Source organism: Oncorhynchus nerka, linkage group LG13, assembly GCF_034236695.1.
Source record: "Oncorhynchus nerka isolate Pitt River linkage group LG13, Oner_Uvic_2.0, whole genome shotgun sequence".
Taxonomy (NCBI): Eukaryota; Metazoa; Chordata; class Actinopteri; order Salmoniformes; family Salmonidae; genus Oncorhynchus; species Oncorhynchus nerka.
The window spans coordinates 67,434,400-67,451,127 of NC_088408.1; the positions used below are offsets into that span (position 1 = coordinate 67,434,400).

Here is a 16,728-nt window from a genome sequence, read left to right on the forward strand (position 1 = left end):
GGTACAGTGTGTACCTGTTGCTAGGGCGACAGGGAGCAGTCAGAGCCACGGTTATGTCACACCCGTCAGGATCAGCAGTGAGATCCTGCCTGCCTGTTGCCACAGCCTTTACCCAGCCTAACTTTCCAGCCTGGGCTCATGACCTCTCAACATGCCTGTGTCGTTGTCCTCGTTTCATTTGGAGACGTACAATAAACAGCCCGGTGACAATTTTAGGCCAAAGCTGTTAGTCGTGGTAATAAGTACGGCCCAGTTAGCAGAAGCACAGCGTCGTGGTCGGTGTGTTGCTCTTACCTGGGTGATGGAGCCTCCTCGGTAGGAGATGGGGGAGTCCTGGTGAACTCTGGTCCCAGGGATGCCCTTCGTGATGCTGCCCCCCTGCACCGCTGGCATGGACCCTGAAAATTCAACACATCCAGGAGAACAAAGTCAGGGCTTTACACTGGCATGGAGGTCTGTTTATGCCCCAATAACAGAGCAGAGAATCCATATGAGCAGAGAACAGTGTACTGACAGATGGGTGTGTAGTGTATCTAGCTGTGAACTCACCACGTCCAGCGTTGGAGTCGTGGGGCGCCCCCTGCGTGGACAGGTTCTCTGCCTGGGAGGACGAGCACCGCGGGGACAGCTGCTCCTGCTTCACCACAGGGTAGGGACCTGGTGTGTGCGAGTCAGAGGGGTACAGTGTGAGATGAGAGCAGAGAGGAGAGTGTGTCAGTGCAGAAAGCCCAGGACACCCAAACAGAGAATTGAAGCTTAGGACAAGAAGAGGGCAACTCACCAGCAAACCAAGGCTGGGAATGCTGCACCCACTCCAGACACTTGGACTCACCCACTTTCCTCTGATCCATCCAGGACAAACCCATCTGTGCAGGGGGCATCTTCCCATGGTCCATCCCGTGAGCCGGGCTATGAAGCTGCACTGGGGTTCCCTGTGAACCACACAGCAACAACAGTGAGCATAGTGCATGGCAACACTCCATTCACTTCCCCCAATCTAAATGGGTGCTATGGTTCTCTGGAGAAACCTTAGTGTACTGTACCTGTGTGATAGACCCCCCTGGCTTGTTGGAGGAGATGAGAGGGGGTGGCTCTGGCATGTGGAGGGGGCGCACCGCTGCCAACCTGATGCCATCCTGCTGCAGACCAGGGGGTCCAGAGTGGCCAACCTGCTGGAAAGCTGAGATCACAGACAGATACTTTTATATGGATACAAATATAGACAGGGCAGGATTTGATAGGAAATAATAAGTATAAGGAGATTGGCTAAGGAGAGCGCAAAGCATGGGGACATAACAGTGAAACGGGAGCTGGCACCTGAACTACAGGGGATGAGGGCCTGATGATGCTGCCCTGAGGACAACAAATTCAACAAACATTTCCCAACAAAGTACAGTATGGGAGCCCTTGTGGTTAGAGAGGGCTTGTAGTGGGACTCACATGAGTTATAGTGGAGCAGGTGTTGATCGTGGCTGAGCTTGGCCATGTCTCGAGGGGACATTGGGTAGGGGGACATGACAGGCCGGCCCAGGGTAGTGGCCCTCAGGTCCTCTGGCCCCACCGCCTGCTTCTTAGGGTCTCCGTGAGGAGAGAAGGCCCGGGACTTATCTGTAAGACGGGACACACAAACACACACTCAGCAACTAGCCAATACTGGCCCTTACCAACACTGTCTGGAAGCCGAGAGTCATCCCTTGGCCAGCACTGGCTTGTTATGCTCCTCCTTATCATCATCATAGCAAGGAGCGCAGCCAGCCACACAGCAACGCTGCTCCACACAGCCATCCCTTGTGTTTAGAGTACAAACACACTGCCAAACCCATTGCTAGTGTTTAGTGTACACACACACAGTCAAACCCCGCTAAGGAAGTGAATTTAGCTAGGCGTGTGTTGGCCGAAGGGGTATGAGTTAGGGATAGAGCAGGGCGGGGTGTGAACCTACGTAATCCGTGAAGTAGAGTCTGCAGCCACCTCTCGTTGCCTTCCAGCTCTGCAGGGACACAGACATACTGCAGCTGATCACATACCCGGTACTCACATCATCACACTCATACATACACTCACACATGTCCATGTGACTGGAATCCCTACACACACAGGCTACCTCCTCAGTTTACTGTATTGCGACTCACACAGAACACCGCCCCCCCCTTGCCACTGGGCTGTGTTTTCTCCAGGGTTCATAACAATAGGAGATCCTCCGTAGTTACATAGGCCTTGGTCCCGGGTTACCTCGGCTTCTTTAAGGGCCCCAGATGGAAACTCTTCAGTTCACCCTGTGTCAACATCTTCTAAATAAGACTAGGTCTAGACAGGTCTAGCAATTAACATGGAGCACAACTCTCAAAGGATATCCAAGACTGAACTCAACAACCCGACACAGATCCCACTGCACGGGGATACCAAAGATCAATACCAGCACAACACCAAACAGTGTAGAACTGACATAATCCCCTTCAAATCAGCACATAGCCTAATAATCTAGAACCAAGGGAGTCGGGTTTAGACTGAGCAGAAGGATGAGAGGAGCTGAAAAGAGAGAGCGAGAACGAGAGAGAACGAGAGAGAACGAGAAAGAGCGAGAGAGAGAGAGCGAGAGAGGGAGAGCTGGTGTTCGTACCGTCCTTGTCGCTGGTGGAGGGGCTGCGTGGGCGGACACGGGGGCTGCTGATGTTGTGGGGGTCTCTGTCACCATGCGCTGGGTAAGGGTGCTGTTTGCTGGGCTGACCTGCATGCTGCTGCTGCTTGGCCTCCTGGGAGGACTCTCCGTGGGCCATGGTGATCTGCTGCTGGTAGAGAGCCAGGGCATGAGGGGGCAGCACGGCCTTACCAACCCCAACCCGCGGGCCACCCTCCGGGATCTGGGGCATCTGCATAAACAGTAGAGAGAGGCACCGTGAGTAGCTGATACACATACAAACACTAACCTTACACACATCCAGTGACCCTATTCCTCTTATTGTTTTCCTTAATGTCTGGCATCTTGTTCCTCCTCTGGGTCAATCTATCCCATCTGCTCCAGATGGCCTGCTTATCTAATACAAATATGTCTTTATCATTTTACCCACCATGTTGTTATCTGTGGAAGCAGCAGTATTGTCATTACAGGAGGGCTGGCCTTAATACTACTGACAGGGGTAGAATGACCAGGCTGGACTTATCTAAGGATTTATATGTGACTGTTTACCAGGCTGGACTTATCTAAGGATTTATATGTGACTGTTTACCAGGCTGGACTTATCTAAGGATTTATATGTGACTGTTTACCAGGCTGGACTTACAGTTGAAGTCAGCAAAGGACCTTGTGAGGATGCTGGAGGAAACAGGTACAAAAGTATCTATATCTACAGTAAAACGAGTCCTATATCAACATAACCTGAAAGGCCTCTCAGCAAGGAGGAAGCCAGTGCTCCAAAACCGCCATAAAAAAAGCCAGACTACGGTTTGCAACTGCACATGGGGACAAAGGTCGCACGTACTCTTTGGAGAAATTGAAGTAACATCTCAAGACATCAGTCAGGAAGTTAAAGCTTGGTTGCAAATGGGTCTTCCAAGTGGACAATGACCCCAAGCATACTTCCAAAGCGGTGACAAAATGGCTTAAGGAAAACAAAGTCAAGGTATTGGAGTGGCCATCACAAAGCTCTGACCTCAATCCTATAGAACATTTGGGCAGAACTGAAAAAGCGTTTGTGAGCAAGGAGGCCTACAAACCTAACTCAGTTACACCAGCTCTGTCAGGAGGAATGGGCCAAAATTCACCCAAGTTATTGTGGGGAGCTTGTGGAAGGCTACCCAAAACGTTTGACCCAAGTTTAACAATTTTAAGGTAATGCTACCAAATACTAATGGAGTGTATGTAAACTTCTGACCCACTGGGATTGTGATGAAAGAAAGAAAAGCTGAAATAAATCATTCTCTCTACTATTATTCATTCTTAAAATAAAGTGGTGATCCTAACTGACCTAAGACAGGGACTTTTTACTAGGAATAAATGTCAGGAATTGCGAAAAACTTCCGACTTCAATTGTATATGTGACTGTATACCAGACTGGACTTATAAATCCTTAGTTAAGTGACTGTATACCAGGCTGGCTCTCATATGCTCTCCAAGGATGGAGAAGACTAAGATACTGGCAACAGTGTGTAAAGAGACGAGGGGTTAAGTGGTAAGACTCACAATAGGGGGGATGGCCGCAGCCCTCTGTTTGAGCTGCTTCAGGTCCATGGGCTTCTGCAGGGGGGAGGAGATGACCCCATCATGAGCATAGTTTAGAAGGCTGGGCCGGTTTGGGGACGTCATCCTGGAGAGAGAAATAAAAAAGGAGGGAATGAAGAGGAGGAAGGAACGAGAGAGAGCGAAGGGGAGGAGGGAGGAGAGAAAGAGAGAAAGAGAAGGAGAGCAAAAGATTGTGAAAGAAAGCGAGAAAAAGAGTGAAGTGTGAGAGAGAATGAGAGAGAGAGAGAGAGAGAGTAAGAGCAAGAGAGAGAGAGCACGAGAGAGAGCGCGAGAGAAAGCGCAGGCCAGAGAGTGCAAGTGAGAAAGCGCGCGCTCGCGCGAGAGAGCAAGTGCTCTCTGCTCGCGAGAGAGAGCAAGCGCTCGAGTCAGAGCGCGAGCCAGAGCCCACAGGAGAGAGATCGAGCCAGAGCTCGCGCAAGAGAGCGAGAGAAAAAGAATGAGGGAGGTAACTAGAACACACTTTCTCATTCAGTAGCCTGCCAATGGATGTACCACACATTCCTTAATATGGCCATAGCCGGGCTTCTCTTATTTACTTTTCCCATAAACACGGATTGACCCTGAGCAGAACCTCGCACTATGAAAACACAAAGAGAGCAGAGGGTCTGACTGCTTTTCCATCCCACGAGCCCAACCACCCATCCCCTACTCACAGATACACACATAAAAACACACACAGATACTCCGGAACACCCACACACCCAATGAGAGAAACTGGGGCGCACACACACACTCCCTCCCATTGTTTGCTTTGGCACAGAGGGCAACGTTCCCCTAGGCTCTGCCAATACATGCAGTCTGCTGTCATGGAAAAATCTGAACAAATACTCTGCAGGACGAATCCCCACTTCTGTCAGCCCACATCTTTGACACACACACACACACACACACACATTGCGTCTGCAGGCAGGAACGCACACACAAACATCTTAGAACTTGGACTATAAACCGAAAAATATCAACACCGACCCAACCAGCCATTTAGAGGACATTTTACTGATATTGATAATAAGTTGCCTAAAAAAAATCTGTGAATATAGGCAATTGCTAACAGGACAATTGAGCTACAGCATTCAAAGCAGTAGTAGTGGATTTTAAGGGTAATACACTGAACAAAAATATAAACGCAACATGTAAAGTGTTGGTCCCATTTGTCATGAGCTGAAATAAAAGATGCCAGAAATGCTCCATATGCACAAAAAGCTTACTTCTCTCAAATGTTGTGCACAAATTTGTTCACATCCCTGTTAGTGAGCATTTGTCCTTTGCCAAGATAAATCATCTACAGATCAAGAAGCTGATTCAATAGCATGATCATTACACAGGTGAACCTTGTGCTGCACACTGCCCTATCCCATCTGGACAAGAGGAATACCTATGCAAGAATGCTGTTAATTGAATCTAGCTCAGCATTCAACACCATAGTACCCTCCAAGCTCATCGTTAAGCTCTGAGCCCCGCCCTGTGCAAGTGGTGAAGGTAGGAAACAACACCTCTACATCGGCCCACATGGATGCGTTCTCAGCCCCTTCCTGTACTCCCTGTTCACCCATGACTGCGTGGCCACGCATGACTCCAACTCAATCATCAAGCTTGCAGACGACGCAACAGTTGTAGGCCTGATTATCAACAATGACAATACAGGAGGAGGTGAGGGCCCTGGGAGTGTGGTGCCAGGAAAATAACCTCTCACTCAACATCAACAAAAGGAGATGATCGTGGACTTCAGTAAAAAGCAGAGGGAGCACCCCCCTATCCACAGAACCGCAGTGGAGAAGGTGGAAAGCCTAAAGTTCCTAGGCGTACATATAACTGACAAACTGAAATGGTCCACACACATACAGTGTGGTGAAGAATGTACAACAGCGCCTCTTCAACCTCAGGAGGCTGAAGAAATTTGGCTTGGCACCTAAAACCCTCAAACTTTTACAGATGCACCATCGAGAGCATCCTGTCGGGCTGTGCCACCGCCTGGTACGGCAACTGCACCGCCCACAACCGTAGGGCTCTCCAGAGGGTGGTGCGGTCTGCCCAACGCATCACTGCGGGCAAGGTACCTGCCCTCCAGAACACCTACAGCACCCGATGTCACAGGAAGGCCAAAAAGATCATCAAGGACAACAACCACCTGAGCCACTGCCTGTTCACCCTGCTATCATCCAGAAGGCGAGGTCAGTACAGGTGCATCAAAGCTGGGACTGAGAGACTGAAAAACAGCTTTGATCTCAAGAACATCAGACTGTTAAATAACCATTACTAGCACAGCCTCTAATGTGCTAGTAATGGTTATTTAACAGTCTGATGTCCTTGAGATCAAAGCTGTTTTTCAGTCTCTTATATACATAGACTTGAAATCACTGGCCACTTTAATAGTGTTTACATATTTTGTATTACTCATCTCATATGTATATACTGTATTCTATACTATCTACTGTATCTTAGTCTATGCCGCTCTGACATTGCTCGTCGAAATATGTATATATTCTTAAATCCATTCCTTTACTTTAGAATGTGTGTATTGTTAGATATTACTGCACTGTTATAGAAACGCAGCATTTTGCTACACCCGCAATAACATCTGCTAAACACATGTATGTGACAAATAAAATTGGATTTAATTTATTTATTTCTATTGACTTTATATGAACTGCAACTCAGTGAAATCTTTGATATTGTTGCATGTTGCGTTTATATTTTTGGTCAGTACATTAAAAAGTAACTTTGGTGCACTTTGTTAAAAACTTAGTGTTCAATTTATCGTTATCGTGATAGCTCAGAGTATTTAGCAGGACAGGGAGTGTTGTCCATATCACCTAGCTCTAGTACATATGCACACACCCACAAAGGCCTTAGGAGTTAATGGTTGATGATAGTTGTAGAGTATTGCCACAAATTGCCTGACAACTAAGGGCCTGCAACCCCTCCACCCAGCCCGAGCCCTTCACCTGCAACCCCTCCACCCAGCCCGAGCCCTTCACCTGCAACCACTCCACCCAGCCCGAGCACTTCACCTGCAACCACTCCACCCAGCCCCGAGCCCTTCACCTGCAACCACTCCACCCAGCCCCAAGCCCTTCACCTGCAACCACTACACCCAGCCCGAGCCCTTCACCTGCAACCACTCCACCCAGCCCCGAACCCTTCACCTGCAACCCCTCCACCCAGCCCCGAGCCCTTCACCTGCAACCACTCCACTCAGCTCGAGCCCTTCACCTGCAACCCCTCCACCCAGCCCCGAACCCTTCACCTGCAACCCCTCCACCCAGCCCCGAGCCCTTTACCTGCAACCCCTCCACCCAGCCCCGAGCACTCTACCTGTAACCTCTTCACCTGCAACCCCTTCACCTGCAACCCCTCCACCTGCAACTCCTCCACCCAGCCCGAGCACTTCACCTGCAACCCCTCCACCCAGCCCCGAGCCCCCTCACCTGCAACCCCTCCACCCAGCCCGAGCCCTTCACCTGCAACCCCTCCACCCAGCCCGAGCCCTCTACCTGCAACCCCTCCACCCAGCCCGAGCCCTTCACCTGCAACCCCTCCAGCCAGCCCCGAGCCCTTCACCTGCAACCCCTCCACCCAGCCCCGAGCCCCTCACCTGCAACCCCTCCACCCAGCCACAAACCCTTCACCTGCAACCCCTCCACCCAGCCCCGAGCACTCTACCTGTAACCTCTTCACCTGCAACCCCTCCACCTGCAACCCCTCCACCTGCAACCCCTCCACCCAGCCCGAGCCCTTCACCTGCAACCCCTCCACCCAGCCCGAGCCCTCCACCCGCAACCCCTCCACCCAGCCCGAGCCCTTCACCTGCAACCCCTCCACCCAGCCCGAGCCCTTCACCTGCAACCCCTCCACCCAGCCCGAGCCCTTCACCTGCAACCCCTCCACCCAGCCCCGAGCCCTTCACCTGCAACCCCTCCACCCAGCCACAAACCCTTCACCTGCAACCCCTCCACCCAGCCACAACCCCTCCACCCAGCCCTGCGCCCCCACCTGCAACCCCCTCCACCCAGCCCTGAGCCCCCACCTGCAACCCCTCCACCCAGCCCTGCGCCCTCACCTGGAACCCCCTCCACCCAGCCCTGACCTCCCACCTGCAACCCCCTCCACCCAGCACTGAGCTCCCACCTGCAACCCCAACAACCAGTCCTGAGCCCTCAACTGCAACCCCTACAACAAGCCCTGAGTCCCCACCTGCAACCCCTCCACCCAGCCCTAAAGACTCACCTGCAACCCCTCCACCCAGCCCTGAGTCCCCACCTGCAACCCCTACAACCAGCCCCAAGCCCTGACCTGCAACCCCTCCACCCAGCCCTGCTCCCCCACCTGGAACCCCCTGCACCCAGCCCCCACCTGCAACCACCCCACCCAGCCCTGAGCCCCCACCTGCAACCCCTCTACCCAGCCCTGAGCCTCCACCTGCAACCACCCCACCCAGCCCTGAGCCCCCACCTGCAACCCCTCTACCCAGCCCTGAGCCCCACCTGCAACCCCTACAACCAGCCCCGAGCCCTGAGCCTCAACCTGCAACCCCCTCCACCCAGCCCTGCTCCCCCACCTGGAACCCCCTGCACCCAGCCCCCACCTGCAACCACCCCACCCAGCCCTGAGCCCCCACCCAGACCTAAGCCCCTACCTGTTCTTCTCTGTGTTCTCCGACTCCTCCACCTCATCAGCGCTGCAGGTGGCGCTAGAGTCACTGTCTGCATGGGAGCCAGTCTTGGGCTCGTGGTCCCTCTTGGAGCTCTTGGAGGAGCTCTTGCTCTCCTCTGCCTCTGCAGTGGGGGGCTTTCTGTCTCCGTCTGTGGATTCACTGGGTAGCTCCTTGCTACCCTCCCCTGCTTCAGTCTTCACCTCCTGCTTGATGGCCTTGTCCCCATCTCCTGGGGGCTTTTCATCTCCTCCCTGGACCATGGGGGAGCCTGAGGCCTCCTTGTCCCCAGGTTTGGAGCCAGCCTTGGCCCTACCGCCACCCTCCTCTTTAGCCTTGCTGTCCTCAGAGGAACGCGGAGAGGGCAGGCTCTCTGTGTCTGAGCTGTTGTTAGCCCCACCTGATACAGGAGAGAGAGGAGAGTGAGATAGAGAGTGAGCACGTGAGAGACAAAGGGAAGACCGCATATATTATATGGGCTGTCTGGCTAGGTAGTAACCTACAGTAAATCTTGTTATATCCGCTTGTCCTCTTTCACTCCGATCCCTCTCCCCCTCTCTTGTGCCCCTTCTTTCTCTGAAACCAGATTTATAAAGTGCCACTTTTACACCTAATCAGGTTTCACTGTACAATGAGGGAGAACACAAAACCCAATTGTGATGAAGGAAATCCCCTGGGTCTTCCCAGCTCTATTATGGTAACAGACTATTGGTGATTGTGTATCAACAAACTACTACTGTACATTATTCCCAGGGTCCGATAATGTTCTCCATGGTTACTAGAATGACGAGGCATAACAGTCTTGTGAATTCGGTCTAAAGTGAGTCGACGGTCCGTTATCAACCCGGTATTTAAATGAGTTGACCAGAAATATGAGCAATCAGCCAGGGTCCAACAGAAAATTCTAGAATTTACACAAAAAAAAACTCAAATTTTGCTAGGTAGACCGCTTCTGTAAATGTTTGCTACAGAGCAAACAACTACTTAAATAATTGATCTAATGTCTTAGCTATATGTTTCTCATTCCCATACGCCCACGTGGTCAGTCTGTCTTTCTATTCTCACATCCAACTCCATGTTCAACACACACATTCTTGTGATGCTGTTAAAATTCCTTGTTGCACTACATTCATTCTCCCTTCGGCATTCTAAATCAAGAAACACTGCCATCACATGATATCACCATAAAGATATTACCTTCAAATTGATTGAAAATGGTTTCATAAACTAGTCTTAAAGTGTACATGGCTGCTTTCTGATCAGTGAGTGATTGTGAGTTTGAGTATTGTGACAGTGCTTTAAGACTGTTGGTATACTGACAATGGGGTCCCTGTCCTCTATGACGTTGATTATTGTAGTGTGTGTGTGTGTGTGTGTTGTTCCTACCTTCTCCATCCTCGGGAGCTTCCTCCTCGTTGCCGCTGGCCCCGGAACCCTCCATCTCCTCTTCCTCGGCAGCAGACGGGGCACTGGCCTCTTCACTTTGTAGGGCTTTGCCTTTACGCCGCGCCTTACGCTCTCTCTCCTGGGTGAAAACCAACACACACTAAATACAGCAGGCTGGGAGCAACACACTGATAACCACGAGGTAAATGTGCCTACTGCTGTCTGGGACTTTGAGAAATGGCCTGCTTGGTTGGTGCATTACTTAGCTCAGACTATAGGTTCTCTTTCAAGTTGATCATTTAACTCAGGGATGAGCAACTCTGATCGGGGTGGGGGCTTGCGGGTCTGCGTAACCCCCCCCCAACACACACTATGAGCAAAACATTTTAGTGGCCCCCCTCTTGACAGTGGAGATTAAAAAATATATATGTTTTAAAGTTCATTTTGTGCAATTCTGAATGCTTAATTATGTGTATTTTTTGGAGGGAATTAACCCGGGGGCCTTCAAAATGTTGCCAATCCCTAATTTACGTGTTGTAGAATGAAAGACAAGGCATTACCGATTTCATTTTATGCTGCTGCAGAATCTCATCCAGTTTCTGCCTTTTCTTGTAGTTGAAGTAGAAGTTCTTGCACTGTGACACAGTTTTGGAGCCAACCATCTTGGCGATGGCTGACCAATTCCTACCATACTGGAGAAGACCTGGAATTAACATGGATGGGGATTAGACCACAGCACAGGCAGAACACCAAAGACTTTCGTTACATAGAATAATCATTTACATCCAATTAACTACATGAAGAATGACCATCTGTCAAACATCTGTCTGTTCAATCCAACATGAACAGACAGACACCACTACTACTACTACTACTCAGCAGTGTGGCTCAGTGCAATTTGCTGTTCTTAGCTGAACCTGTCCTGTCAAATCTAACTAATGACATCACTAATTGTCACCACTGGGCTGGGGTCATTATCTGTCACATTATGTGAAACTTTGAAGTCACCCGGTTCTAGGAAAGACTGGTCCTTTACCCGGTCAACCACATGATAGCGTCTTACACAAGAGTCTGGAAGCCCTGCTGGGCACAGAGCTGCCTGGGATAGATCAACCTGTCATGGGACACACCACTCCTGCTGCTGGTGTGTGTGTGAGACAGACCAGATAGACAGACCAGACCAGACAGACAGACCAGACAGACAGACCAGACCAGACCAGACAGACAGACCAGAGAGAGAGAGAGTGAGAGAGAGAGCGAGAGAGAGAGAGAGAGAGCGAGAGAGAGACAAGAAAAAGAGAGAAAAAGAGCGTGTTCGAGTTGACTGCATCTGTGATGAATTGTGGGTTGATTGTGACTGACTGATAAATAATAATAAGTAGTTATTTACGATGCAAGGTGATTTGTAGATCAGTCAGTTGGCAGTCACCTGCAACGGCAGCTCCAATGTTGAACAAGCCCAATGTGTGTGTGTTTCAGTGTTTCTCCAGTAAGCTAAGGTCAGCTCATTAACAGCAGACACTAAGGAGCTTATACCGCCCACTCGTTTCCTGTGCCAACCTGACAGCTTCTGGCACGAGGACAGACTCACTGACGGATGTTGCGCTCTGTTATCAGTGAACATGGACCCAACAACCTCCTGGGACGACAACGGACATGGGTTTATACGTTCCAAGATATTGCCTCTAAGCGGATGCAGTGGGACAACGATCTGACAACAACCACACGATAAGACAAGCCTTTAGGAAACACCCAGCCTGCAGCGCATATCCATCTTTAACTAAAGTTTACCTCAGATTAGATATCGTACCTAAACCACAAGTGTATCAAATACAGATTACAGTACCCTCCAGGAACACGAGGAACAATAACACTTCATGGAATAGAAAGTAGAAAGAGGTGAGAGCATGTTACCACAAAGTTACTGCTTCCGTGAGATTACCCATATACACGCAAACACGGCCTCAGTCCAGGTCTTGCCTGTCATCTTCCCTCTCAGGGCCTTTGTGCATGGACAATCCGTCAATCGTTAAAAAATACAAACGGTGTATTTCATTTGAAATATTCATTACAGGCATGGAAGGCAAAGCAGGAGAGATGCGAGAGAGGGAGAGAGAGAAAGGGACAGAGCCGGTCGGCCGGGCTTGTTCCAAGAGAGAGGAACACGTGATTAACATCTATTAAGCTTTTACAGCCTTCTCCTTTTACAGCCCAGAGCATACAAGTCCAGCCAGACACCCTGCTACGTGTCACACAACACACTTTGCTCTACCTAGTGAACCTGAAGCAATGACACTGCAATTCTTCACTGAAAGTCAAGGGTCACTTTGTTACGACTCCATCTCACAGATCCGGTCCATTCAGTTTAACCAGAGCACAGGAACAATCCCAAGCAGCTCTAGATCCATTAGGGTCCCGGCTGGTGGACAACACATAAGAGGAATCAGTATCCCAATAATGAAGCTGCTGCTCAACTACAGCAGGTGGTAAACTCCCTCAACCAATCATGACCATTCATTTCCATAAGCTCCTCCCGCCTACGGCCCAATCAACACCTAGCTGGGCCGGGGAGTGAGTGTCCCCATTCTCACGTGCCTGTCACTCCAGCCGTCCCTTGTGTCCCTGGTCTGTATCACGCTATCGGCCGTCTGATCTCCGTGACGGCAGGCAGGCAGGCTGGAGCTTCCCGGTGATTCCACTCCGGAGGGGCAGAGAAAGAAAACAGCTAGGCTCCAGCTCAGTCTCCACACCCCTCCTCCTGCTGGCCTGATACTGGAGCCGGTGTCAGGTTGACATACTCCGCTCCTCGCCTCTCCCTCGCTTTTTCGTTGATCGCCCTTTGTCCCCCCACACACTCTTTCTCTGTCAGGGCTAGTCCATTGCTCTCAGCCGTGTCTTTCCCCAATGGCTGCCGTCTGGGAGGACTTTCCGAGGAAAGTGGGACTGTGGGGCGGTGCTACGTGCTCAGCCTCTCTCTCTCCTCATCTGATCTCTCCTCTATCTCTCCCCGTTTACCCCTCTCACCCTCCCACTCACTCACTCGGCTAGCAGGCAGAGCTGCACACACAGACATCCACATAAACGCACAAACGCATGCACTGGTACACATTCACTCGGCTTCTCTCTCACTCACGAACACATACACACAGAGCTAGTCCGAGGGTAAACAGCGAAGAGAAAAAGGCAGTGCGCGAGAGAGAGCAGGGGAGTTGAGCTAGAGCAACTAGGGGGGTTTGAGCTAGGACAATGGAGGAAAGAGAGAGAGAGTTGATGTTGATACCATGAGAAAGCATAAAGGGTTTCACATTTTTACTGACTGACCTGCTTTTCATCTTGAATGTGACCCCTCTCCAGTCTAGAACAACACCGAGAGAGGGAGAGAGCGGAAGTAACACCAAAAAAAAGACTCTTCTTCCACAGCTACTGCCAATTAGGGCCTTTGCCATCTCCGCCCATCTCAGCATACACTGACCGGGTGCCCAGAGGAGAGGAGAAAGAGTGGGAGAGAGAGAAGGAAGGAGAGAGAGAAAGAAAGAAAGAGAGAAGAGAGAGAAAGAAAGATAGAAAAACGAGAGAGTGAAAGAGTGAAAGAATGAGATGGAGAGAGGGGAGAGAATCCTGTAGACTGATCCAGTCCAGAGCACAGCAGAAGACATCAGAGAGAGCAGAACAGAGCAGAGCAGAACAGAGCAGAGAGCCAGCTCTACCTGCTGCTCCTATAAATGGACCTGTACAGTACTGTACACTACAGCAGGCGGTGGGAGGGAGGGAGACGATTACCCAGCTGCCTGGCTGCCTCACTGTGCCCAAGCAAAGCCCGCCAGATTAGAGCACTTACATAAACACTAGCCAAGGAGCACACGCACACGAACACACACACACACAGGTCTTATCGCTCAGCACTCCTGTTCTCCATAAGCCTACCTTAACTACACACACACACAAGCACACAGAGAAGAAAGACACGAGACGGAGGCTTTCAAAAGCTCTGCCATCCCTTGTTAAAGATGCCAGGCTTTATGACCAGAGAAGACAGTGGTAATCCATCAGAGTGCGGCCATGGCGAAATGTTGACCGCCTGACAGGCGCTATAAATGCCTTTATCTTTTTAGCAAGACGGGATAAACACATTAGCATGAGGAGGTGTAAGCCTCTTTAATACATATACAGGTCAAGCTCATGGAAGTGGTGTGTGTATCAGACTACTCAGGCCAGGGTTAGGGGAGCGGGGCTGGGGGTGGGTGGGCTACTGGGCTAGCCTACATATGAGGAGCAATGGAGGGGGAAGCCCTTTTGGCAGGCATGGGTATCACTCATGGTTACTGGCAGACGAGAAATGGCGGGCAGAGAGAGGGGAGGTAAAATATCCCTGCCCCCCTCAGATGGGGGCCCTGTAGTTGTGGTTATATAATCTCTTCATAGAAGCCCAGCTCCCACCGGACTGCAGGACTAATCCCCTGGGATGGAGAGGTCCACTAATCCCACTGCGAGAGAATGGAGTTGAAGACATTAACCAGGATTACTACGCAGGGCCATGTTCCAAGGGCCAGCGCCAGTCATCACAACAGTCTGCAGCAGGAGAAATAACACCCAGTACGAGACAGACAGAGAGACAGGAGACAGACAGTCTGTCTCTCTCCTGTCTGTCTCTCTCCTGTCTGTCTCTCTCCTGTCTGTCTCTCTGACACAGACAGACAGACAGACAGACAGACAGACAGTCTGTCTGTCTGTCTGTCTGTCTGTCTGTCTGTCTGTCTGTCAGACTGCTGTAACAGACTTCTGCCTTCAGTAGTACATTCATGGTGTCCGAGGAACTTCTTGATTAAAATCCGGATTACACAACAGATAGGCTACTGTTCTGCTAGATTAGAAGACAGGTACTAGTCATTAACAGAACTGAAAATCATAGAGAATCTTTGACACTTCATCTAAACATGGCCACAAAACAAGAACTAAGGCTCACGGAGAAACCACATGCCGTCAGATATACAAACGGTACCGGAGGTCACAAGCAATCATTTTCACACCCAAACATGAAATAGACAAGAGCACTCATTTATCTTCTTATCGCTCCAATATAGTAACAAGTACAGTGACTGATCATAGCATTTCAAGCAACGATCTCAAAAACGCATTAACACAAGCACAGTGAAAATATTCACCAGACATATACAAAGTCACTAATAGGCTTAAAATACTCTGAGAAAATCCCAAACATTTGAAAAAATGGAAAGATCAACAAATCTTGTGTAATACACCAGACGGAAATCCCTCTCCAGAATGGGGTTACTGGAAGAAACAGAAAAGGTCAGTCAATCATTGACTGAGCTGTAGACTGAGCTGAGCAGGCAACACAACGCCAACCGCGCTACAGCAAACAGACAGGCAAAACCCACGTCCGTCTTTGGTCTGCAGGACCCACAGTGGGGGAAACCCCCCCCCCCAGACAAGGCCCGGTTGTATCTTCAGTCAGACAATCAGGCTGTTATAAATAGAGCTAGCCTCCTCCTGCAGCTGAAGCTGTTTTGGCTAAGGACCCGAGGGTGGGACTTTTACAGCAAGCTTCATACACGGCCCTGAGTCAGACAGCGGAGCAGCAGAGTGGAGCCCTACACAGCGCTGCAGACAGACAGGACCCAGCAGCACGTGGCTGCAGACTATCTGACAGGAAGTCGCAGGCACATGCACTTGTCACCACTTTCAAAAACAAACAAAAACACAAAAACACCACCAAGCCTACGGGTGGTTTTGTCTTTGACGAGGTACATTTTCTTTTGAATGAATGGTGCTGCCGGGTTCTATCACACGCAGAGGTCATGTTTTTCTTGGTTGATTTGTACCTTTTTTGGCGGTTTCCATCTCCTCTTCAGTCCAGCGAGAGCTCTCATTCATCTCCAGATTGGCTGAAAGGGAAAAAGCAGAAGCCCCAGGTTAGAGCGCGGAGTTGGCAGGAGGGGGAGGGGGAGGGGAGGATCCAACAGACAGACAGAGAGAGAGAGAGAGAGAGACAGAGAGAGAGAGAGACAGAGAGAGAGAGAGAGACAGACAGAGAGAGAGACAGAGAGAGAGAGAGAGACAGAGAGAGAGACAGAGAGACAGAGAGACAGAGAGACAGAGAGAGAGAGACAGAGAGAGAGAGAGAGACAGACAGAGAGAGAGACAGAGAGAGAGAGAGAGAGAGAGAGAGAGAGAGACAGAGAGAGAGAGACAGAGAGAGACAGAGAGAGAGAGAGAGAGAGAGAGAGAGAGAGACAGAGAGAGAGAGAGAGAGAGACAGAGAGAGAGAGAGACAGAGAGAGAGAGAAAAGAAAGCGAAGAGAGAAAATCTAGGGGGGCAGGGTTGCCTTTGCTCCTTGCTGGTGCAGCACGGTACAGCCGGTCAACAGCGGTTGTTTGTTTAAGAGGTAGGAAGCAGGAAGGCCAGGAGAAAGTCAGTTAATGATTATAGACA

General features: G+C 50.4%; 1 protein-coding gene across 11 annotated transcripts in view; it reads right to left on the bottom strand.

The window, feature by feature from the left end:
- LOC115139960 (nuclear receptor corepressor 2) overlaps nucleotides 1–16,728 on the bottom strand; it is a 129,386-nt gene that overhangs the window by 15,550 nt on the left and 97,108 nt on the right. For 7 of the 11 annotated variants that reach the window (XM_065026606.1, XM_065026605.1, XM_065026603.1 and 4 more), the window contains exons 17-28: nucleotides 16,118–16,180; nucleotides 10,838–10,980; nucleotides 10,278–10,416; nucleotides 8,877–9,291; nucleotides 4,181–4,304; nucleotides 2,621–2,870; nucleotides 1,943–1,990; nucleotides 1,441–1,608; nucleotides 1,044–1,180; nucleotides 782–932; nucleotides 550–657; nucleotides 295–398 (exon numbers count right to left, since the gene is read on the bottom strand). In XM_065026606.1, coding sequence (XP_064882678.1) covers nucleotides 295–398; nucleotides 550–657; nucleotides 782–932; nucleotides 1,044–1,180; nucleotides 1,441–1,608; nucleotides 1,943–1,990; nucleotides 2,621–2,870; nucleotides 4,181–4,304; nucleotides 8,877–9,291; nucleotides 10,278–10,416; nucleotides 10,838–10,980; nucleotides 16,118–16,180 — 1,850 coding nt within the window. The remainder of the gene's footprint in view (nucleotides 1–294; nucleotides 399–549; nucleotides 658–781; nucleotides 933–1,043; nucleotides 1,181–1,440; nucleotides 1,609–1,942; nucleotides 1,991–2,620; nucleotides 2,871–4,180; nucleotides 4,305–8,876; nucleotides 9,292–10,277; nucleotides 10,417–10,837; nucleotides 10,981–16,117; nucleotides 16,181–16,728) is intronic. The other 4 variants (XM_065026604.1, XM_065026610.1, XM_065026612.1 and 1 more) reach the window with 4 other exon arrangements.